At 39.9% G+C, this 26,056-nt stretch overlaps 1 protein-coding gene across 1 annotated transcript in view; it reads right to left on the minus strand.

Moving 5' to 3' along the window:
* The window catches only part of PATJ (PATJ crumbs cell polarity complex component), a 168,041-nt gene that overhangs the window by 123,443 nt on the left and 18,542 nt on the right, over positions 1-26,056 (minus strand). The window contains exons 9-17 of the mRNA XM_054165049.1: positions 25,421-25,523; positions 23,702-23,790; positions 22,435-22,573; positions 22,001-22,135; positions 16,827-16,903; positions 13,908-13,964; positions 12,552-12,686; positions 9,290-9,454; positions 7,270-7,398 (exon numbers count right to left, since the gene is read on the minus strand). Of these exons, the coding sequence (XP_054021024.1) occupies positions 7,270-7,398; positions 9,290-9,454; positions 12,552-12,686; positions 13,908-13,964; positions 16,827-16,903; positions 22,001-22,135; positions 22,435-22,573; positions 23,702-23,790; positions 25,421-25,523 (1,029 nt within the window). The remainder of the gene's footprint in view (positions 1-7,269; positions 7,399-9,289; positions 9,455-12,551; positions 12,687-13,907; positions 13,965-16,826; positions 16,904-22,000; positions 22,136-22,434; positions 22,574-23,701; positions 23,791-25,420; positions 25,524-26,056) is intronic.

Consider the following 26,056-nt stretch of genomic DNA (forward strand, 5'->3'; position numbering starts at 1 on the left):
TGATGACTCCCCCACCATCACAGTATATCCAAGCCCTAACCTGACTTCCTGCATTCAAGTTCTCCAGCTTCTCTACCTCAGCAAGCTATTCCTGTGTATAGGTCTGTATCTCATGCTGAGATACACGGTCTCTTTGATTTCTTATTAAAGTGGTTTCTGGTCTCCCAATGCTTTTAGTGCTGCTGCATGGAGGTTTCGGAAACCACTAATCACGAACACCCCAGAAACTTCACCAGGAATGTGCTCAGTTACATTCAGCAGCTCTTCATTCCTGAAAAGTAGTATTTGAGCTGAAATCTAAGAGAATTTTTCAAAAAGCTACATTGAATTTAATTCATGGCACACTATTAAGAATTATATTTCAAATGAAGCAGCTTAATATGATTTAAAGGATGCAGAACTTTCCCATAGGGGGAGAGAGGCAAATCCTCCGTGAGATGAGTACCAACACAGTTGGTACTGAGGCTTACAGAACTTTGATGTTAATGAATGTGGATGGGTTGTAGAGATGGGAGAAAAGCTGCCTTTATCAGTTTTCCCAGTACCAAGCTGATAGCCATTGTAAAACTGCTTTTTAGAACAGCTGTGCAGCTTTTGCCAGTAAGCCACAGGTTTCCATCACATGACCAGGTGAAAATGTGCTTAACAAGGACTTGAATATCCTTCTTTGTTCATAACAAACTTATCACAGGACAGACAAAGCTCAAATTATCACAAGAGGGCAAACGTTTAGGCAGAAACATGTCAAAGCATTCCAACCCACATCTCACTGGTGAACAATCCAAGAAAGGAAAAAAATACTATCTAGTTGAATACCACCTTCTACAAATAAGAAGTCAATTTGCCTTTTTTCTAAGTCTACATCTGGAGCCTGTTTGTTTGGGGCATAAAGAGGAAAGATATTTGGAGACACTTAAATTGCTTCACTTCCTGCCGTGACTGACTATGCTGTGATTTTCTTATAAAAAAGAAAACAATTGTTTCCCATGCTCCCCTGGGAGAAGGACAAAACATAACCTGCTGTATGCACAGCAAAAAAAGACTTCAGTTCCACAGCAAGAACAAACTGCTAATGATAATAAAGATAAGGCCAGGGATAAGACGGTTGTGGAGTCCCTACTGCTAGACTACAGCAAGAACCCCTTCAGCACTGACCCAGGCACAATTCATGCTGTTTCATGTCTGGGTAATGTGAAGCTCATAAAAAAAATAATAAAAGGGGGGGTGGGGGTGGGGAAAGAGAAATGCTTGTTAGTGTTTCCATGGATAGGTATTTACACCCACATTGGCAAGGATCACCTGAACCAGGTGAGCCCATGAGCTCCTAACAGCCCCAGAGGTCTATAGGGCAGATGGATACTGTGCAAAAGCAGCCATGTACTGGGGACTTCCCTTTCACACACGGAGATAAAAACAGCATCTCACAAGCACTCCTAAGAGCTATATAACATGTCAAGCTTCTCTATTCTAACCCTCGCCCTCTCCAGTTTCATGCACTTTCAAGCAGCTGCTTTAAAATACTCTGACTTCAAAGCACAGTAAATTAAGCTCCACAGAAAGTCCATTCAGCTTTTTGTTTAATTTGATAAAAGCTCATCAGGCCATTCAAGTTACCTTCTGGTCAATACTGCCTCAAGAAATCTGCAATTCAGCTACCTGTGGTTTTTCCAACATTTCTGTAAGGCATTACTGACAGGATCTGTTGGCCTGCAAGCATCAGGTCTTTGGTAAACACTGTTTTCAGAGCCACTTTTTGTACCTTTTATACTGCTGTGAACTCTTCCCCTCCCTCCCACCCACCCCCCATGCCATACACGTCTTAATCTTGCGGGATTTTTTTCCTCTTGCTCTGACACCCTGGGATCACCAGCATTTGTCCTGTTTTAACCTGGTGACATACCATACCCTCTTCCATTCTCATTTCTTGCTAAGAGAAAGGACTGGTCTGAGCAAGAATGGTTTAGCTCTGGCTAGGTTTAGCTTTAGGTTAGACAAAGTTACTGTTAAGACAGATACTGTAATGTCTGTTGATGAAGAACAATAAATATGCTCACCAGAGCCCCTTGCATCACAGAGGATCCCAAAGCACTCTGCAAACAGGGTACTGGGTCCCTCATTCACCATCAAAACATTCTTGCCGCTAACTGTGCCAGCAACACTACATAAAAGTTAGTTAAGAGGTGAAACAGAGAGCAACTCCTCCAAGTGAAATTACAAGGAAATTAAGGGAGGTAGAGTATATTGCTTCATGGAGAAGTTGGCCAGAAGACTGAACAGCACACCTTTTTAATGGCCAAAAAGGGGGGCAGGCTCCCTTTTCAAGATAGAATCACCAGCAATGCAAGGCTGCTCCTCAGGTCTGTGCTGAGCCTGATGTGTTATCAGCTGAAGCAAGCACAGCGCATGCAGAGCCTGTCGACATGGCTCCTGTGCTTCTCACTCCACAGGCTTTTCATCTAAGCTTTATCAAGAAAAAGCAATGTGCAGCCTAAGAGCTTTGACAAGATCCCAACACAGTGGTAACAATAGAAAAATACACAGAAGATTTCATGTTAAGACCTCTTCAATGTTTCTTATTTAAATAAGCATCACAGTGGGAGGTGAAAAAATATCCAGTGAAACAGATCATTTAAAAAATACACAGGATCAGCCTCCCCATCCACCTCCCCTCTTGCCAAGTATTGACCTTGCTAGCAGAGCAGCAGTCTCAAAGATCTGAGATTTCCTACCACATAATTACAAATTAGAACATTCAATAAAGGGGGAGAAAAAAAAGAAAAAATTTTTTTTAATACATAGTGATCATGGGGAGCTGAACAGTATCCTATACAAATACAGGCCTGCTAGAGTAGATTTTTCCCTCTTTGCTCTGTTTGTCTAATGGCATCCCAAAGTTTTAGGAATGTGTGTACAGGCCTTGCAGGAGGATCTCATTAGAAAATAAAGAAGGCAGCTCTGTTTTAAGCTCGTAAATCCCTAAAGACAGACAAAAGAAAACACAGGACAAAGTAGAAATACTATTGATTATGCATAATTGGTATAATTAATTTGTAATTAGTTCATTAAAATATATAGACATTGGAATTATGCTTGTACATTTCTGGGAATAGCCTGCAAGCCACTTGGGATAGGCTTATCATTTATTTGATTGATGAAACATTATTAGAAAGACAGCCTATTAAAAATTAATATATGAGAGTAATAATTCCTCTATCTCAGCATTCAGGTTTCTATGCACTTGGGTTCCTATCCTACCTCCCAAAGAGTTTTTAAGCAACACTGTTTTTCAGAGTGTGACCTAGGAAGCACAGCACTGTAGATAATTGAGGCACAATACCCTTTATGTCAAGCGTGCAGTCAGTTCTGAGAAAATAAAGTGACAAAGACCATACATTGTATGCTGTAAGAGCATTCAGTACCTCTAATTCTATGATCAAAAAGAAGTTGGAAAGGTAGAAAGCCCTGTGCCTCAAAACAAATACCAAACGTGAATGAAAAGCAGAAGGAAGAAACTTCCACAGCCCCATAAGTAGCCTGTTCTCCAATTGCTTAGCACTCTTCCACTTCTGCAGTGCATCTGGCATCGCTCATTGTCATAAAGCAGCACGTCTGCACAAGCAGGATTTCAGAGGTTCTGAAGGACTGCAGATAACAGTCACCAGTCTCTCATAAGAAAGGGACTGAAATGGGCTGGTATCCACTGGTACTGTAGTAGTCCTCCAAAGATGTTATCATACCTTGATGCGGGGGAAGTGAGATGGAATAACTCCATTCTTAGTGACAGTCAGTCCTTCAGTAATTACAAGCACCATGAACAGACCTTCCAAAAAGTTTCTTCCTCCTCACCCTACCTCCCTCAACACCAATGGGAGCCTAGAAAGCCTGGTCTCTCACTTATGCACTGATCCATGAAGCGAGGCCACATGAATCATAAAATTGTCAGGATTGGAAGGGACCTCAAAGATCATCTAGCTCCAATCCCCCTGCCATGGGCAGGGACACCTCATATTAGATCAGGTTGCCCAGAGCCCAGCCCAGCCTTAGAAACCTCCAGGGGTGGAGTAATTATGTAATTACTCAAAAAGAGCAAAATTAACATACATGGTGCAAATAGTATCATTTGACATTATAAGGTTTGAATCTTTTCTTGGAAAACAGAGCCTGTGCTGCCAGGGGAGGTTTAGGTTGGATACTGGGAACAATTTCTTGACTAAAAGAGTAGTCAGGTATTGGGACAGGCTGCCCAGAGACACGGTACAGTCACTGTCCCCGGAGGTGTTCAAGAAACAAGTAGACCCACTTCGTTTAACGGCCATGGAGGTGTCAGGTCTTTTCCTACTGAAATGGTTCTATGATTCTTAAAAAAAAACACCTTCTTTGTGTGTTTTTTGTTTGGGTTGGTTTGGTTTTTAAAGATTATTATTTTTTTTTAATTGCAGAAAGAAATGCGGAAAGCAGAGTTAGATCTTCAGGTCCTTTAAATCACAGCTAAACAATTTGTTATAATTTTTTGCTTCTCAGCAAAATCTGCTTTAAGCATTCTGCACAGTCTCCAAGAACCATATACTTTCCCCGCCCCCCCCCCGCCTCCAATCTAGCATGGGCAATTATTTATTTCCTTTGCCCTGTACTCCAGAGCCTGATGGTGTATTTACATAAACACGCACACACTCACAGATATCTCTCTATAAAATTAATCTGCAGATGATGAAAAGTGTAAAAGATCTAAGAGGCAAATCCCAAACAAAAGAGCATACTTTCTACATAAATATCTTGAAATTATAAAGATCTGAGATTAAGTGGTTTACCACTCATTTAGAATTGATTAGAATGTATTTAAATTTAGCTGAAAGTACCGCAACATTGCTCATGTATTTGCATCTGCAAATAAGTAAATAAAAGCCTGTTATTAAAGCCTTCATTAATTCTGATTATATGAGAACTTAAAAGCAAATCTGTGTATTACTGCTCTGCAAAGACTCCTAGCAACTCTACAGTAAAGCTGGCACTGCTACACAACATGTGTCAGCGAAAATGACTAACGGGATCTATTTTCAGTAATCTTAAATCACACTGGTAAAATATAGAATTAATGGCTTTGCATAATACTGCAAGTATTTTTTATTCTAATTCATTCCCAATTCGTGCCTTATTGTATAAAAGAAAAAGTAAATTTCATATCACTTGACATTTATGCACAACAGTTGAACACATTTTATTAAATGACAATGTTTAGGCAGCGCTCAGATGTGATGTGTATATTATTATGAAGAGTGATCCAGCTATTTTATTCCCTTTTAAATATGATGGTTGGAGGTTTAGAAATACATCATTTGAGCTAGAAACATGAAGAGCATTTCCTGCTGACTACAGATTTTGAAAGTTTCCATATATTTTAATTAAGGACAGTACTTTTTAAAGAAGGATTAATTCATTTCAGTTAAGTTTCTTCTAATTAAAAACCTTCCTGTTGATTTCTAAGGAGTTTAGCAACTAAGTATATAACCTGCTTCAATTGGTGGTTCTTGGCGAAATCAAGTCTGAAGCTATGATCGACTTCTGAAAGTCAAGTTCTCCCTCCCATCCCAAAAATTCTACCAATATCTCTGGCATAGTGGTTTAATAGTTTATGTAGAGAAGTGTAACTGAAAACTTACTAATTAGGTTCTTCAACTTGATACTACTAAATTAAATAAATGTGTTAAATCAGATCTGTGTTTACAAAAATTTCAGTTTGCAAGACTGATTCACTTGTTAGCCCTGACTGTCCTAGCAAAGCTACCTCTGCAAACTCTACTTTCCATGGCTTGACTCAAATCCTGAGTGAAACTTCCTATGACTTGAGTGGGACCACAGACCTTAGACCACCATGTGTCTATATTTCATTTATAAAACAAAGGTGATTTGGGGCACTGAGTAGAGAAAAAGCAAAAGACTCATTAAATTTGGTACATGGGAAATGATGTTACAATAACTAAAGTTTGCTTGCCACATTCACAGCTGAAAAGTTAAAACAAAATAAAACAAAACTCTACCTGTCCCCAACATTTATCCATTAAACTCAAAGTTATGAGGTAGAGTTTTATTATAGATTCTGTACATTATCATGACTGATAGAATAGAATTAACCAGGTTGGAAAAGACCTTCCAGATCGAGTCCAACCTGTCACCCAACACTAACCAACTAAACCATGGCACCAAGCACCCCATCAAGTCTGTTCCTAAACACCTCCAGTGATGGTGACTCCACCACCTCCCTGGGCAGCCCATTCCAATGGCCAATCACTCTTTCTATGAAGAACTACTTCCTAACACCAGCCTAAACCTCCCTGGTGCAGCTTGAGACTGTGTCCTCTTGTTCTGGTGCTGGTTGCCTGGGAGAAGAGACCAACCTCTGCCTGTCTACAACCTCCCTTCAGGTAGTTGTAGAGAGCAATAATGTCACCCCTGAGCCTCCTCTTCTCCAGGCTAAGCAACCCCAGCTCCCTCAGCCTCTCCTCATAGGGTTGTGTTCCAAACCCCTCACCAGCCTTGTTGCCCTTCTCTGGACACGTTCCAGCAACTCAACATCTTTCCTAAACTGAGGGGCCCAGAACTGGACACAAGACTCAGGGTGTGGCCTGACCATTGCTGAGTACAGGGGCAGAATGACCTCCCTGCTCCTGCTGGCCACACTGTTCCTGATACAGGCCAGGATGCCCTTAGCCTTCTTGGCCACCTGAGCACACTGCGGGCTCATGTTCAGCCTACTATCAACCAGCACCCCCAGGTCCCTTTCTGCCTGGCCACTCTCCAGCCACTCTGACCGCAGCCTGTAGCACTGCATGGGGTTGTTGTGGCCAATGTGTACAACCCTGCACTTAGATGTGTTAAATCTCATGCCATTGGACTCTGCCCATCTGTCCAGCCTGTTGAGGTCCCTCTGCAGAGTTCCCCTATCCTCTAACAGATCAACACCCGTCCCCAGCTTGGTATCATCTGCACACTTACTGATGATGGCCTCAACACCCTTGTCCAGATCATCGATAAAGGTATTAAAGAGCATGGGGCCCAGCACTGATCCCTGAGGGACACCACTAGTGAGTCTGATAGACTGGTTTAGATCAAACTCTACACTATATATAGAGCTGGTCCCAAAATACTTTTCCCTACACCAGTTTGGCACTTGGGCCTGGAAATGATTACCTAGTAATCAACATCACAAAACTTTTTAAGGCTCTATACAAGACAAATGATGAAAAGGAGTTTTAGTTATACAGAAAAGTATACCTGATAGTCTAAAATGCTGAATCCTAAACCACTTTTGTCTTTCTCCAGTTCAATAACCTTCACATCAGGAGACCATAGCGCCAATTCCCCTTCTTCCTCCTCAGGATTAGTGTCTTCCTCTGTGTTCACCTGAAAAATAAAAGCTCTAGTTCAAATGCTATTCTTCCAGTTCTTTACAAACACTGTACCTTCAATATTTTGGTTATTAATGGCTCATACATGCCCTAAAATACAACCTCATTGAACAGTACACACCGAGCTTGCTGCCTTTATATTCCTCTGGGATTATGCCTACATATTTCAAGCACTGGAGCTCAACCTGGCATACAAATACCCATGTATTAGTCAAATTAACTGTTATAATATTACTAACCTTTTACATCTTGATCAACTTCAGCTGTCCCATTAGATGCATGAAGGAAAAATAAATATTTTAGCATAAAGGTTTAACCAGAGACAGCTAATAGAAAGACCAGACCATCAGGCACATCTGATACTCATGGCATTAAATATGCAAACAACCAATTCTTGTAACACAGCTATAAAAATAGTTTATCATTTTAAAAAGCTGTTTCTCTCACAAATTTTGTGCTAACATGGTAAAGAATGAGGTATGGTTACCTAATTTTGTCAGGGGGTAAGGAGAGCTTGATAAATATGTCTTCCAAAAAGGCATATCGTGTTGTCTAACTTCAAATGTGTGTTTTACCATGACTGCTATTTTCTCAATACTATCTTTATCAAGAATCAATATATGAAGTCCCAAGAAAAATGTTAAAATCTTGTACCATTAACTTCACACTGTTTTAACTTGATTTCTTTAGACAAATATGCCTTTTACACCTCCATGAGGCAAAAGGAGGAAAGTTCTCTTTCTTGGTACTTTTGACAAAAGAAGGCAGAAATATTGCAAGATCGCTCTAAGCAGAAGGCTGCAGCTCACTTATGGCAGGAAATGATGTGTAAATGACAGCAAGTGTGTGGAAGACACTCAATAATATGCAACATCAAAACCCACAGTGGAACAAGTGATACTGCAACAGAGAGGGCCTTTTACAAAAAGGCATAATACTGTACACCATATCCATGAAACATTCATATTTCTTTTTTAACTCTCCACCTGAGAGGAAATTAGATCAGAAAAGATGAGAAGTCAAGGTGTAAATACTTTGTATACATAGGAACAACCATTACAAGTGTCAAGCTTTAGTCTGAGACTTTAAAGCCTCTGCAATGGAAAGAAACATTAAGTTTCATTTCTTTCCAGTTCTATAAAAACCTACTCAGAACATGGAAGTAATCAGCTAATGGTGGCAAGGATGTGATTTACTATAATTCAGAGCTCTCACTCACCTATTAAGTGTAAGAATGATGAATGGGATGTCCATAGTCAGCATGCTAGCTTGGTGATTTACCTACCTTGTATTTATAGTACAATGAAGGTTCTCATGACCAACCTGTACAAACTACAGTAAAAGCACCAGCATTGCAAACTATGTTTCACTGAAAAATGGCCATTCCTTACAAGCCCAAAGTGATTCACAGAACAGTTTAAGTTGGAAGGGACCTCAAAGATCATCTAGTTCTAACCCCCCTGCCATGGGCAGGGATACTTTCCACTAGAGCAGGTCACTTGAGGCCTCATCCAACCTGGCCTTGAACACCTCCAGAGCAGGGGCATCCGTGACCATCCTGGGCAACCCGTTCCAATGTCTCACCACCCTCACTGGAATTTTTTCCTAATGTCCAGTGTAAATCTCCCTTGCTCAATCTTCAATCCATTCCTTCTCATCCTATCACAACAAGCCCTTGCAAAAAGTCCCTTAGCTTTATATGACAGTTTAATACAAAATTGCTTCATATAACTAACATTCCCTAAAATACATATTTGAGGCTGAAAAGTGATCTTGATCAAACAGCAAAAGGAAAAGAGAAACGCTGTCTTTAATAAAGCTAAATCACTGCATTTTCTCCCAAAGTTATTGTTCTCTTACACAACTGAATGACATGAGAAGCCTACCTTTTCTTCTTGGAGGGAAGCTCCCACGGTGGGTTCATCCACCAGAGACTCGGTGCCATCGTCAAAAAGTCGCCGACAGCAAATCAGGGTAAATGGGGGCGGCACCTCCTTTAGAAAAGTGATCGCCTCCCGGCGCGATTTGCCATAGAGCTGAACTCCATTTACCTATGTGCAGCAGGAAACACAGCCACGCAAAGATAATTAAAAGGAGACGAAGCAGATTTGTTTTTTTTTCCCTGTGTACAAAGAATCACAGAAGTGTCTTCACACAATGTTAAGGGTTGGAAGCGATGTCGAAAGATCAAGTCCAACCCCCCTGCTAGAGCAGGATCACCTAGAGTAGGTCACATAGGAACACATCCAGAAGGAAGCGTTTGAGATCATCAAATTCCACATGAATCAAAGCACAGTAAGCAAGGACAATTGAAGATTGTCTTCAACACTTCATTCTATACCCAAACTGCAATGCTAATGTAGATGAATCCACATCTGATCCTAGAAAATACAGCATGTAAATATGCAACATACAGCCACACACCTCTACCCATGGGTACTTAAGACAGAGTCTCAAGACATCTCATGTTACTCTGCTCTGATAAGACCTCACCTGGAGTACTGCATCCAGCTCTAGAGCCCTCAATACAGGAAGGCCACCAACATGGTAAGACAAACCTGCTATGGATATATTTTTCTGTAAGAGCTATCAGGCTAATCCATTAGTTAATTATTTAAGCAGAAGTATGTACGCATAAGGATTTTTTAATGCATTGAGAGTGGCAGTGTGGTAGAGAGTTACCAGCACTTCTCAGCATGCTTTGATTGATGGAGAAGAGCTACCACACGCTCCCAGGCAGACTTGGGGACTCCTGTTTCTTCTTTTGCAGCTGCCAGAAATCAGCCTCTAAACACACAAGGTGCCCTACACCCCATTCATTCACCACACCACTCCAGTTTAGCTGTGCCATCAAGTAGGAGTAAGTCAAGTTTTATAACAAAACTAGAAGGACACAAGGAAGCAATTTACTCCTAAAAACAGAGCACAATGAAATTAGCTGAAATTAGGGTGGGGGAGAAAACAACATACCATGCTTTCTATCACAACTCAAACACATCATTAAAAATAATCAACATTCACCCTCACTATATATTAAAAAAAATTCCTTGCTGATCACATTTTAATCCCAACTGTATCAGGCCCAGGTAGAGCTGCTTGTTTGGGGAATGGGGCTGTCACTTTTTCCACTGCAAACCCCTACTTAAGGGGATTTATAACTTGGCTGCAAAAACATACTCTGGGCTGAACCTGGCATATATAGTTTTAGCCCCAGAGCACATTTTTATATTCTTGGGTTTTTTCCCCAGCTACAGAGTAGAAAAAAATTTTATGCTCACTAGTCCTGGACATATCTGTGAACTTAATTAAGTACACAGTAATAAGTAAATCTGTTAAAAATATACAATTAAAGTTTCCTAAGTTACTCTACAGCACTGCATTATTACTTTTTGTACAGTTTTTTGTTTAGTGGCCAAGGAATTTAAACAACACTTCCAGCATCCCATTAATCCCTTCCTTTAGGAATCAAGTTTTCCTCCAGTAAGCAATAACTGAAGAAAATGTTTTAGGTCTTAGTGACATCAGTATGAATTTTTGATGTTAAAGGGTGAACAACAAATAAAAGCAAGAGAACTGTATGTCTAACAAATGAATCTTTCAGAAGGCCTAATTCTGTTCCCGTTAATGTCAATTAAATGTTCTTTGCATCCACTCTAAAAAAACGTTCAAATTAAAAATATTCCACAAAGAGCAGATATTTAGTAGGAAATTAATGTGTTTTCATTTGCAGGCTCAGATACTGATAGACAGACATATACATGCACACACAAAATTGGTAATTTTTTGATGCTGTCAAACACTTTTCCTGAGCAAAAAGCTCTGGTCTGATTCTGATAACATCGAAGTTGCCCAAATGCCTCTTTATATATATTTAAACAAAGTGATATACTAGCTCATACACACAAATGTCTTTCAACACTCAACAAGCAAGCCATAATACATAACAGGAACCACTATTCCTCAGATTGTTGTAAATCTTTTTAGGAGTGACAAATATTAAGAAAGATTAGCCACCAGAAAGGGTAATGTCAAATTGGTCAGAAGACTGAGCTAAAGGACTAGAGGTAAAAATGCCTTCAACCCAAATATTATCTGTTAAAACATTTATCTCTGTTAAACATCTATCAAAACATTTATCTATGCATGTATCTCCGTTAAAATATCTTGTTAAAACATTCCAACCATGAAGTCACTAAGAGGTCACCGGAATTTGACATTTTGTCCATAAAGGAAAAATGAAACAGAGAAAAAAATTAATTTGACTTCCAAAGCATTACTCCTGCTGCTTCCACAACCAACTCTTGAATGCAACCACTGCACAACACAGAGGCCAAACTAGAATTTAATGGAAGCATTTTTAAGAAGGCTAAGCAAATGGGATGTATATCTACTTGGAGTGAGTAGAGAGGAAGGCCACAAAGATGATCCAAGGCCTGGTGCACCTCTGCTATAAGGATAGGCTGAGGCAGCTGTGGTGTTCAGCCTGGAGAAGAGATGGATCCAGGGGAACAAAAGAATTGCCTTCCAATACCTGAAGGGATTCTGCAGGAAGGCTGGAGAGGGACTTTTCATAAGGGTGTGTAGAGACAGGACAAGGGGAATGGTTTGAAGCTGAGGGAGAGTAGGTTTAGACTGAATCTTCAGAAGAAGTTCTTCAGTATGAGGGTGCTGAGACTCTGGAATGGGCTGCCCAGGGAAGTTGTGGATGCCTCCTCCCTAGCAGTGTTCAAGGCCAGGATGGATGAGGCCTTGGGCTACCAAGTCTATTTGAGAGGTGTCTCTGCCCATGGCAGAGAGGTTGGAGAACATGATCTCTAAGGTCCCTTCCAACCTAAACCATTCTATGATTCTGTGATTCCTTTTGTCTTGGGGTGTTTTGGGTTTTTTTGTGGTTTTTTGTTTGTTTGTGGGTTTTTTTTGTTGTTTCCCCCCCCATTTTTGTTTGGGGTTTTGCTGTTGATTTGTTTGTATGTTTGGTTTGTTTTACCTCCAGAAGTTCATCCTCCACTTGCAGAAGACCAAGCGTCTTGGGGTGTTTTGGGTTTTTTTGTGTTTTTTTGTTTGTTTGTGGGTTTTTTTTGTTGTTTCCCCCCCCATTTTTGTTTGAGGTTTTGCTGTTGATTTGTTTGTATGTTTGGTTTGTTTTACCTCCAGAAGTTCATCCTCCACTTGCAGAAGACCAAGCGTTGCAGCTGGACCATCTGAAGCAATTGATGATATATAATGATGTCCATCAAACGTGTCAAGCTCAACTCCTAATCTCAAAGTGTGGATGGGTAAGAGCTGCCAAGAGATAAGTATGGCTGAGAGTTAAACTAAGCACAAGTAAGATGATTAAAACTCCATACTGCCATTGTCTGCATTACAGCACAAGTAGCCATAATTTCTCCATACAAACTGTCTGCACAAATAAAATCGTCCAGCCTGTCTTTCGGGGAAATAAGCTATTTGAACTATATTTTAAATAAGGTTATTATATTGGGAAAAAAAGTCTACCCCACCCAAAAGTTGAGTTTCCACAAAACTGAAAGAAATTCCATAATTCCACAGAAACTCATCACAAGATCTGCCTTATTCCCTTAGGAGCTGCACTACTTTGGAGGCAGGAAAACAGATCCATGAAGTGTCCTCTGCTAATAATACTAGTATCCTTGTTTCCGCAGGGTGAAATCATTGATTTTGTGTTAGCCCCTTCCCAGAGGGTCTCCTTAAATTGGAATTTTCCTCTAGGGAGCCTCCAACCAGTAGCATCTTAGGTCTGCAGTATAAAACCGATATGCTACCCAGTCAAGACAGCAAAGCCATGGCAACTTGGAGAGAAGACATGATCAGCAGTATCTGCTCCTTCAGTTTTGTCATTTTCTGGGTTTTTATTACTTAGGGTGAAACACCAGCTATCCCCGTTTCAACTTAATTCTGGATGTTCAAGTAAAAGGAGCAATCCATTAATCCTCAACATTCCATCACACCTACGTCTGATTTTACATACTTTCTCAACTGAGACATCCCAACAAGTATTTATAAAAGCATCACTTCCACAACCCCCTTACACATAGCATTAACATACATATCTTGAAAATCAAAGACAACTGAAATTAATTTCAGCTCTGATCATTTTGATTGAAGGATCTCCCTTTCCCTGAGCCAGGATCGCTACAGCAAGCTCGTTCAGCAGTTTTGACTTCTGCTCCATTCTGTACTGGCTTTCAACAACTGAATTTCAATACATTTGAGGCTTATACCCATGGTTTGATTTTTGCGTTCATTTGGTTTGTTGTTTGTTTTGTTTTTTAACATTCTGGGGTGTGTGTGTGCATGTTCATTTGCTCATATGCTAGCAAAGAGGTACTAGACCACTCCAGAATACTGGCAGCCTTTTCCTGGAAAAGTCAGAGCCACAAACCCACTAAATTTCTGAAATACATAAATCTGGAATTGTGTCCTGCCCTCCTAGTATCACCCTGCCAACATATACCATGAAGGAAACCATGATCTAAGTCATACCTTTGAGTACTTCTGGAGCTCTGCATCATCTGTGATGGGCATATCCACATTCACAACCTGAAAAAGTTTTACATCACAACATTTGTCAATAGCGGGACAAAAAAGACTTTGCCAGAATGATGAATTCTGGTAAAAATGAAGGGGGAGGGGAAGAAAGAAAAAGAAACTGTACTTAAGCAAAGTCACATTGATGCAAAGTAATTTAAAATAAGTGTTAGAAAAATCTTCCAGAGGAATGTAGTGATTATATTCTATTAGCAGACTGCAGTATTATCCTATTCCCAAAGCAAAGTGCCCATTTTATTCAAGTTCAGTAATCTTGCATAAGCACAAAATGCCATTATATTTGACACAAATGCCCAAAGTGACTTGCTAGTCAGAATTTGAAAAGCATGATAGCTGAAGTTAGCACTTCAGTCATCTGACATCCAAACTAAACCACCATCTTCTGCATCACGTTTCTAACATGGCTTGAAATACACGAGTTTAATTGCCAAATGTGAATGCAACGTGAATTAGTTACAACACTGACAAAAAGTCCCCTCAGCATATCTTAATTTTTCTAATATTCATAAAATAACTATGCTTACCTTCCCCCCACCTCCCCTATGCTATTTCTTAACATAATTTATCTTGAAAGTAAACCTCAGAAGGTTATTTACTCTGATTTTAAATGTAGTAAGACAAGATCTTAGACAATGTATGGATTGGAGTTTGGGGCATTTAAGTATATTTAGGAGGATTCTTTCCCTTGTTAGCTTTGGAATATATCTATCCTTGAAAACAAACAAACAAACAAAAAACCCCAGGTAACTGGAGGCTCTTTTGGAAATTTCTAGCTTTACAAAGTATCTACAAAACAACACTAAGCTTCAGCTTTTGCTTTTGGCTTATTTTTAAACAGGGCTTCCAGCATCTTGTTTTCCAGTGCCTAGGGTATTTTTCCCAACAGAGAATCTATTTCATGTCCATTCAGTTGTGACTAAATGAATCTGTGACTAATAATTCCTCAACTTGACTGCCCACGCTTAGGTACCTGGCAACAAACACCACACAGATACCACCCTCCCCATGCAGACTTCCTGGGTATTTCTTTATTTCAGCAGGACCTCAGCTCCTTCCACTGCTACCACAAAGAATTAGCAACACAGAAGCAATGAGTGACACCAAACCCTCTTCCAACAGCTATTTCCTCTGGAAATAAAAACTTCTGAGAGAATACCAAAATGCACAGGCACCCTCAGGGTGACTTTCTACAAGCTGAGTGTAGGAGTGAGGACAGTGTGAGGCAGGGACTGCATTATCAGGCTGAAATCAGACATTGAGGTGCTGGAGTGTGTCCAGAGAAGAGCAACGAGGCTGATGAGGGATTTGGAAGGCATCATACAAGGAGCTGAGGCTGTTGAGTCTGGAGAAGAGAAAGCTAAGCAGAGACCTTGCTGCTCTCTACAACTACCTTAAAAGAGGCTTTAGTGAGGCTGGTGTCGGTCTCTTCTCCCAAGGACAAAAGGAAATGGGTTTAAGTTGTGCCAGGGGAGGTTTAGATTGGGCATTAGGAAAAAGCTCCTTTAATGGGAGAGGGGTGAAGTGTTGGAACAGGCTGCCCAGCGAGGTGGTGGTGCTTCCATTCCTGAAGGCGTTGAAGCAGCTGTAGCTGTGGCACTTCAGGACATGGTTTAGTGGTCATGGGAGTTGGGTATGGTTGGATCTTAAAGGTCTTTTCCAGCCTTGGTGATTCTATGATACTGAAGGCAGCCAGACAAGACTATAGGTAGGTACAGACAACAAGAGCTGGAATAACTTTCAAAACGAGATGCTACAGCAGTTTTATTCTATTATTTAAAAGGACCAATCGTTAACATTTTCACTCCTGGCATTTTACTGACAGCAGCTGAAGAATTAGAAAGGAACGGTTTCATGAACTAAGCAGGTTCTTGTCCTCTGTGGGAAGTGTGATAGTGCTAAGGGGGAAGTAATATCAGACTCTTGAAATGTAAGGATGGGAATACCAAGCAACTGAAGTGGGCAGCCAAACAGATTTATTGCATCATGTACATAATCTTACACGAACTTCAGATCTTAAAGGAGTGCTAATGGAAAGAAGAGAAGCAAGTTTCTCAAGGCAATTCTTACAGCTACTTTAAATCTTCCAGCGAGTGACTGGAGCGACGCCTACTCCAAGTAGTAAAAATAAGTGTCTCTAAATCAACTGGACAAGCATCTCAAAGACAAACAGGGCATTTTCGTGGTGATGGTGAGAATTTTTTAAGTCTTCAGGAAAAGCCCTGTCTGGAGTCTTTTATCTGTACTCACTGGCTAGGACAGCACTGAAAAGCAGTAGTGAATTATAAGTTCAGTCAGCTCCTTATGACAATTCATCAAAACAATCTTTTACTTGGCAATTACTTAATGTGAAGTGAAGAAATATCTAATAGACACTGGCACCACAAAGTTGCACTACTGTGAATTACTTCCTCCTTTCCCAGCACATTTGATAATCATTCTTTCATTCTTCTAATAAAATTTTAGGATACTTTGTGAAACGTAGGAGCTCTTTGCTGAGCCTTTTTTTCCCAGCGCACAATAAAATAAATAGATCATAAATGAAATCATAAAAACACCACATATTTTAAGTGGTTGCTGTGATGCAGATTTAAAAGGTCAGTTGATTTTCTTAAGTCACTCTTCCTGTCTTGTATCTGTATAACAATACTATCTATATAAACATAATAAAAGAAAACCCCAACTCATCATAACACTCCTATATTTCAGCCTTGGTGTTAAGGGAAACAAAATTCAATGTTACTGATCTGTTCCAAACACTAACCTGTTCTATAAACAGGCTGTAATACTAAGTTCACAGATCTGTAATTTAAAGAAATAACACACATGACTGTAGTTTATTGAAAGATAACATACCATAACTTCATATTCAGGTCCCAGCAGGTTTTGCCACTTGGATTTCAGCTCATGTGCTGGAGGGAGTGGGACTCTTCCTAAAAATAAAAGTGAATATTACATTTACAAGCATATTGTACATTCAGAAGTGCATTTACTTCTAAATACTTCAATAAAAACTCACTGTAAACAAAAGATTATAAGTAATAAACCCAAAAAGGAAAGCACATTAAGCTGGATCTATATCACACAGTGCAAATCAAAAATGTCTTTCTTAGGAAAACAATGCAAAATGTCAGCTGCTGCTAACATGTGATTTATTCAGCTGAGAAGCAGAAGAGGTGATGCTTGCACTGATGAGATGCAAGTTCTGCACCATATAGTACTGTAAATAAATCATTCTTTCAGGCTGCAAAACAAATTTCACACGACTTCATAATTTGTTGCTATAAAAACTGCTTGCCACTCCAGGGAAGCATCATCTCCCACCAGAATGAACCCCCTTAAGAAGTAAAACACCTGACAAGATATTGCTGTTATCAAGGGGCTGTGTCAGCACAATGCAGTTACAGACTTTATTTATACATTTGGCAGGTATAAAGGCTTGTCTAGTTTAATTAGGCCAGTCAGTAACATGAGCTTTAATATAAACTCCAGTTCTAAACCAGTCTTCCATGGGAACTTGGCTATCTTGACATTTATATCTTTTCAGCTTTCTTACTTATGCAACCAAGGCAGTATTACATTCATGTAAGACAATTTGACAGAGCTAGACAGCATAAAATGACTGGCTGCCCTGCATTTGACCTCATGCAGAAGCTCAGTGCACATATAAAGTTCCAAGGTGAAGCAATGTTTAACTGGTAAGAATCAAGCTCTAAAGCAAATTCCATCTAGCAGCTACAGCAGCAGCAACTGAGGGCTGAATTACCCAAAACTGTTTTTTTGCCCCCCACCCTGAGTGACTGTTACAGTTTGTCAGATGTCTAGACAAGGCACAGACCACTTAGTATTGCTGATGTGTCATGCTGAAATTTAGAATGTAAATCACAACCTCACATTTTGCACACAAACTAGCGAGTCAAATATCTCGAGGGGGGAATTCTGATGACACCCAGAGAAGCTCAGACCCTACCAACTAGCAAAAGCCAGCACAAAGGGGATGTCAAGCTGCCTCTGCTTTCAACACCTTTGTAGACTGCAAAGATGAAACATGAGCTTTTCAGACAATCCTCATTACATCATTCATAACTTTGAAGTTTTCCGCTCATTAAAAGCAAAGATTTAAGATAACTTGATAACTTACACAGCCACATAACTAATCACTGTATCTCTTCCACTCACTTTCTGTCATGCCAGACCGGCAAATTGTCTAATCTGCACCGAGAAATCACACCCCTCAGAGCCTAACAACTTAGCTCTCACTTGGAAATATTCAGAGTACCTTTAACCCACAGGCTCAGGGAGATATGGATATTCAAGGATTCCAGCAATTCAGATAATTATTTTCTATCACCAAAAAGAAACTTCAAGAACAAAAACTTCTAAGTACAACCCACAGTTCTCTCTGTAATACACTAACTCCCAAAACCAGGAAAGACAAAACGTCCCAAAATCCTCAGCTCTGTGTTAAGGTTTTTTCCTTCCATTGAAATTTCACTGAAGTGTCTAAGAAGTTGCCTTTTTGAGCTTTGCAATCAGTCTTGTTGAGGCTGATCACTGAATGTACCTCCTAACTGTAGCAAAATCAGAACACCAACACATTGTTCTGCTTCCTCTATTTGCAGAAATACTTTAGTCTCCTTTTCTGCTGTTAGAAAATTACAGCATGAACACACGGGACCTAAGCACCTACAGTCCCTGGTGCAGCCAAATACAGATTTTAAGGTTCACCAGGAGTAATGAATCTCAGGGTCAAACTCCAAGTTCAGCTTAGTAACTGTAAGCTGTGTTCAGGTGGCTGCATACAGATTTTTTTGTCATTTCCCAAACACATTACCAAAATCTACGAGTTGTTCAGAGCAGGTGCTAATGTATGTCCCCATTTGAAGTTTCCTCTCGTTCTTTCAAACATGCTTTGAAGTCTTTGCTGGTAACTTCCCCAGAGCTGTGAAAAAGTTGGCTGGAGGGATTTCAATTAAGTACATTCAATTCCAATGACAGCGCCCAATTCACATTAAATTCTCCTTCCCCTTCCCCCTACGCAACAGATTCTTCTACATGGCAGCTAATAGGAAGTTTCTTTCTAGTCCCTCATCCAGCTGGATTTCTCATGTCCTGGGATACATACCACATCTTCTATAACGTGCAAGGCCCCAGAAGTGAAAACACTTCCCAGGGACAGCTTCCATTAGCAACAACTTCCAGTGTATTTAGTCCGTCCTTCTGCCTGCACTTCATACAGTTTTACATTTCTAATTAGCAAGAAACAAGAATAAATCACAAGTGTATTGTAAAAATAATCTTTCTGGGTCAAAATTCCCAGCATCTTCAAAACTAGGACCTTTTTTTCTTGCAATTTCCTCCTGCTTTCACAAACTTACTCTAGAAGGATGTGTACTGTACTCTAGTGCACTTCATTAATGCACTGCCTTTATCTGCTTTACTGATGGATATTTTTTCCCAGCCATCTTTAAAGTGCCTGACTAGCATCATCATATCTTTTGGGTTTTGAGTACTGCTGCAAGGCAAAAGAAAGCAGTTCTGCCCAGTCTGCAGTCTTGCAGATGCAGCTGTGAAGTTAATTGCCTCTAGTCTGCTAGCAGAAAGTTTCAGGCCTTGTGCACACAGCATCCTAAACCACGCTGCCCTTGTAACAGAACTGCTTCAGCATGGCTTTGCCTGGCCAGAATTATTATTTAATACCTCTCCAGGAAACACAATTTAATAAGAATTTCACACAACTGGACTTAAAGGGAAGTAATACATATTTTATGAAACATACCTTTTACATTAAACTTCTAAAAGCACTTCCAGAGTTTAGTCAGAGCCTTAAATTAACAGTATTTACTTTAGCACCACTATAATGAAGTGCCAATCACCCTGTCCAAAACAAGCACCTATCTTTGGAATTTAGAGTTAGCCATTAAATTCTATGCCAAGGTGAAATCTTAGACCTTGTATTTCAGCAGGAGTAAAATTTGCAACCAGGTATTTTAAGACTTTTTAAGAGAGATACACACACACTTCATAGTTGTACAAAGCTTTTGCAGAACCCTGTAACTTAAAGCAGTTTTCTTGCTGTGAAAAAGCCCAGTTTAAGCTTGCAGTGATACTTGCTTACCACTGCATGCCATCCTGCTGAGTTTGTTTCTCCCTCTCCAAGCCATGCCCCTCAAATCATCCTGCTGGCCCATGGAGGATCAGCACTGCTAGATGGTATCACAGGCAGCATCCAACTGCAAGCAAACAATATCTGCACCACGCTCTGCAGAGCTCTAAGGAAGGGGATTATGAGACTAGAATTGAAGGGAAGCCACTCATACATACAACTTGGTTACACACTTCTGAAGCTATGGGCTGTGGTGTATTTATGGGGAGGCAGTGGATCCACATCAAAGCAGCACACTCGCAAACTACGAAAGGGATCAAGAATAGTTTGATTTTCAGCAGAACAGGGATCACTAAAGCATAGTTAGATAACATACCTTAAATCTAACAGAGTTTGGTAACTTTAAGCCAGGTAAAAGCAATTTTAGTTCTTGGCATAAAACAATCCTGGCATTGATATCCCGTATTTGTACAGCACTAGGTATTATGTAACAAATTCCTCACAAAGTTCTCTTTGCATCAGGGCAGACATCTGCAGCATGTGACGTGAGATAACCCAACCATGAGCAGTCAGGAACTGACTGCAGAGGTACTGTTTGCTTCAGTAGAAAAAGACAATACTGCATGCATAGAAAGTCCCACAGTTAAAAAAGGACTGGCCAAGTGACACAGGACAGCATATGTTGCTCTTTTCTAGCCTCTGTCATAGCAAGTGGAAGTCCTCCCAGCTCTTTTGCCCCTAACTATATCCCTTTGCTAAATCCGTAAGTTATTCATCTACAGTAACTATAAATCAGTATAAGCTTTTCAGCTCATGCAGCTAAAACAATGCTTTGATAACCTCACATCTCAGCTACTCAATCACCTCTGTTTTGGCTTCTTATTTCTGGGAATATGCAAAAGTCACAACAAAGGATGTCTGGTTACAAGGCTTGGATGGAAAAGTAAACCAGAATGGAACATAGGAACTGCTACATTTCTCTCGTTTCCAGGTTGTCTTTAATGCTGACAGATCTTCCACAATCACGGCAAAATTGTTATTCATTGACAGCCGTAATTTAGAATCCTCTATTACATCTACATATCTTAGAAACTACAAGGCATAAGGATAATTTATGCTGACTTTAACACAAGCTGTAGAAATTCATCCAGAAGTTCCTGTAGAAGAGCCCAGAAATCTGTAGGAAATTGAAGGATGCCTTCTGGAAAGATCTCCAACCTTGATTCAGAAGTCAGCTAAAACCCAAAGCAAGCCATGCCAGCTTTGTGAACTGCCCCTGTGTCCAACTGCCATTGCTGTTAAAAAACACTTGCCTAATCTGAACTCTTTCAGCCCTGGAAAAAACATGAAATACTTCCTCATGGCCTCTATTTCCAAAGATAAAAGCGATAAGAAGGCAAATCAGGAACAGTGAATCCAGACTTGCCAAATAACTGACCAATCCGACTGCCAAAGCGGACATGTGGATGAAGAGTGTAGGACACCTCAGCTTTACCAAAGATTTTGACACCATTTACATCAGCATTCTCATTTGGAAACTGAGGAAGTATGTGTTTCATGACTCCTAAACAAGCAAAAACTAGAGGGATCACAGACAGCATTAACTAATGGCTTGACAGCCAGTTATGAGACGAAGTCAACAGCTACAGGGACTTATACAATACAGTATCTTCACCCGTGACTTCCATGAGGAGACAGAATGCACTCTCAACAAACCTGTGGAAAGTGCTAAATTTTAGGGATAATATTGGATGGAAGAGTTGATAGACCCAACAGAGAGACTTTTATTCAGGCTCCTCAGAAGAAAAGCTATTATATTACAAAAGCTAAAGACGGAGTAAACCACAACAGGCCATCAGTATTGAAAATGGATTAAAGACAATTCTAAAGGCTCCAAAGAGACACTGCAAGATATCCTATCCACCTGTGTTATGTGGAGTCTGCTTCCTGTCATTTTGAAGATTATCCTTCTGTTCTTGGTTTTCCTCATTCTTCGTGTCCACACTAGTTTCAGGCCCTACAACTCCAGGGAACGTAAAGGTTGGAACAGTTGGCTGCACTGTGAAAACAGATGAAAAAAATAAATCACATGCTGCAAAATATATGAAGTAGGAAGATCATTAACTACTCTTTATTTTTTTTGGCTACACATAAGTTTTGCACTCAATTTTGCTGAATCCCTCATTTCTGTTTCTTTCCATTTCTCCTCAAGTATTTCATTTTCTACAGTGTGCCCTTGCAGAATGCAGGGTCATGTGGTATCTAAACCTAACTGTTAAGTTAGGTAACTGTAAATGGAGAGAAAAATAAAATTAGTTGCTGAAAAAATAATAATAAAAATACAATAAAAAGGATTACCTCTATCTGAAGGTCCTTCTGAAGAAATAGTGGAAGAAGATTTCCTTCTAAGCAAGGTAAGGCGTACAATCTGTCCTGTATTACGCAATGCCTCTACCACTTCTTGGTTGGTATAATCCTGTATGTTAACTCCATCAACCTAAAGCAAGCAAACCACATCAGATAACAGTAATCACATTACCTTCTTAGGCTGCATCATACACTGTAAGCAGCATTCACATAGTTTTGTGCAGAAATTACAGGGTTACTCACCCAAGACAGTAGTGTTTGCAAAACAATCTCATTAAATCAGTTACATCTCACTAATTAGATGACATTTTCAAAATGCAGTTTTAAAAGGAAAAACAACAGTAATTTCTTCTGTCTTCATGAAGCAACCACAAAACAGAATTTACTCCTCCGATATAAATATGCACCGAGTTCCCTCTAAAATATATTTGCTTAAGGACTACTGTGGATGATGCTGCCCAGCAAGAGTAGTCAACCTAGAATTCAGTTCATTAGAGCCATTGGTCTTCTCATGGATTTCTCACATGCCCCACACAAGCCCATATAGGTAACTCATACAATCCACTTTGAAAGTCATATCCTTACATTAATTCTCAAATACTTTAATTTACACCCCAAATACTCTGTTCACCTCATTGTTAGATCATGCATCAACAGCAGCTTTATGTGCAGCTTTGCAGAAGAAAGCACAGGGTTGTACCAATTTTTGCCCTCACAAAAAGGAGAAGCTGACTCTGGAAGGTCTGGCATAGCACATTTTAGAAGTTATTTAAAATCATATCTCTATAAATATTATCTCTTAAAACAAAAAGACTGTGTAATTCATTCCTCCTTGAATGTAAAATTGGCCATTATTCAATTCACTGTTATGCAGTGGGTTTTAATTTTCTACACATAAAGCTTGGGTCTTAACCACACTCAAATCCCATTCAGTTCAAACAGAAGCTGATGCTGCTCATCTTTTCTTCAGACCAAAAGCCAAGATACTTCACTCTGGAATAATCCAAATGCTTTCCTCTTCCATAGTTAACTCCTATTTATTACTACTTTGAATATAAAATCATATTTTAACCACAGCAAGCCAAAGCTCATTCCTGTTACAAACCTATGCAAACAAATAGGAGCCACCAAATTACTTCCTCTGCAATAGAAGGAGATTTTAGTTTTAGAAAGTTTTTACTACATTTTTCTTTTAACACTGAGATGTGTAATGAAGTCGTTCTTCGACAACAAAATATAAGGAGACTATTTTACTTACAGCAACAATTTTGTCATAAACATGGATTTGGCCATTGTAGTCAGCAGCACTACCAGGTATTATATTTTTCACGAAAATCCCTGAAGGTTCTGTTGGCAGGGGGAGGAGCAGAAGAGAAACAAGTCCATTAACCTAATCTGTTTCTTTTCTTAGTATGATTTTTAATTACAGTCTTTTTTCACACACCACTTCTGGCCACAAAGCTATGATTCTGTAAACCAGCAATATTTCAAGTTACCACTCACACAGCTTGACACAGGATCTCTGGTGGAAAAAACCCAGAGCGGACACCAACACCTCTGCACCGACCTCAAAATATTTCACTTAAAATGTCTCACAGAAGGCCACCTCTTCAATGCTCCTCGTGCTTACCCAGGCTTTAAACCACAACCACTTAAATCCATGCTGCATTTGATTTCAATAGGACTATCTAAGCTAAAAGTAATGTACGTGCTTAAGTACTTTGATCAGGACTTCAATCATCTTACAGCTAAAGAATTTAGTACTTTAAATCTTAATGAAATAGGCTTTTTCTTTTTAAAAAAATAAAAAAAGAGAAATCAGGAAATCAGAAAAGCTGTCTTTTGTCCTGCTTGATGTTAGGTTATTAATTCAAATTTCTAGTTAGAACACAGAAACCAAAATCCAATCATGAGCTGAAATAGTAACCCTTCCCTTCCACAACATCCTCCCAGACATGAGATGCTGCTCTGTAACTCCAGTCAAGCTTGACACTTCATCCTTCCTTTCCCGGGCACTAAGCTTCTTCATTGACCTGACCAACATGGTTTGTCCATGTCTTTTCCCATTGTGTGGCACATGCTCCTCCTCAACCCTTTTCACAGTGCTCAGGGCAGTGGCCTGGGATTCCTGATCAGCAGCCCAAGAGGATCTTCTGGGAATGAAGAGGGCTAGAGAGCAACTGGTCTGTGGTGACAGGTTGGACTCGATCTTTGAGGTCTCTTCCAAACTTGGTGATACTGTGAACTCCACCTGCCTCACCTTCCCAGACCACATTCTTCAGTCCCATGAATAAGGGGAGTGATAAAAAGCACTACCCCTTTGTGTAAAACTGCATAATCAGTTGACTCAATTTTGAAGATATTATAATTTGTGGAACCAATATTTGAAAGCTGAGTAAACAGTATTAATTTAAAGAGGATTCAGGAAAAAACCATAACTGAGTCCGCATTCCCATATTCTAGCACAGCTACTCTAACCTGTTTGGCCACTCCAAGACCTCATCTTGTGAAGATGGCATACACATCAAGCACAGCAAAGCTGCATGTTGAGCCATCACGTATATATTGAATGTGCCATTCAGAAGTTAATGCAAACTCCGGGGACATCCCATACTCTGGTTTTGAAATTCTTTTTAAAATGTGCTGTCTGAACTATGCTGTATACCACAGGTGCCAAGGACTCACAGCCTCTCTGGGCAGCCTATGGCAGGGCTCTCTCACCCTCATCATAAACAAATGCCTCCTTGTATTGAGGTGGAGCTTCCTTAGTTCCAGTTTGTACCCATTGTTCCTTGTCCTATCACTGGGCACCCCCAAGAAGAGCTTGGCACCTTCACCCCTCAGACATTCATAGACATTGATAAGATTCCCCTCTCAGCCTTCTCTTCTCCAGACTATACAGCCTCCTTCTCCCCATAGTATAAAGGGTATATGAGAAGTCCCTGACCTAGACTTTACCATGTCCTGTAGAACTCACCCATATCACTTGTGCCAGCATATCCAACAATTGTTATCCCCAGGCTCTGCCCATTCTTTTTTATAAGTTCAACATCGTAAGTCTCAAAAAGATTGGTATCATCCTAGAAGTAAAGCACAAGACAGTATAAAACAACTTGTCAGTTCACAGCTCTGTTACAAGACTGAAGACTAATTAAGACATTCAGAAGTGAGTAGGGATTTTGATTTTCCTATTTTAGGAGGAAAATATTTTCATATTTGCAAGAGAAATAAGTAAGGTTTGCTGAAAATAAGGTGCCATCCAAAGTTATTAGCTGTTTTTAAATTTCTTTCATTATACTTTCTCCACATAACTGTCCAAGGTATAATATTTACATCTTATGGAAAACAGAGGTTTTCATCATCCCTTTCCCTTTGGATTCCACTGTCACTTGTAACACCACCTCAATTAATTCACAAGACAAGAGAAACCCTGGAAGTGCTCAGAATTTCTCTCCCTTTCACGTTAGTCCTGATAAACAGGGTGATGAATCCACTTGCCCAAGCTTTTGCTACTGGATAGTTTAAAAAGCATGAAAACCTGCTATAAATACACAGAGTTATCATACCACACATTCCTGACAGAAAAATTGATGCTTATGTCTCCTTGTTATCA

This window comes from Dryobates pubescens, chromosome 11 (assembly GCF_014839835.1).
Source record: "Dryobates pubescens isolate bDryPub1 chromosome 11, bDryPub1.pri, whole genome shotgun sequence".
In the NCBI taxonomy this organism is placed as follows: Eukaryota; Metazoa; Chordata; class Aves; order Piciformes; family Picidae; genus Dryobates; species Dryobates pubescens.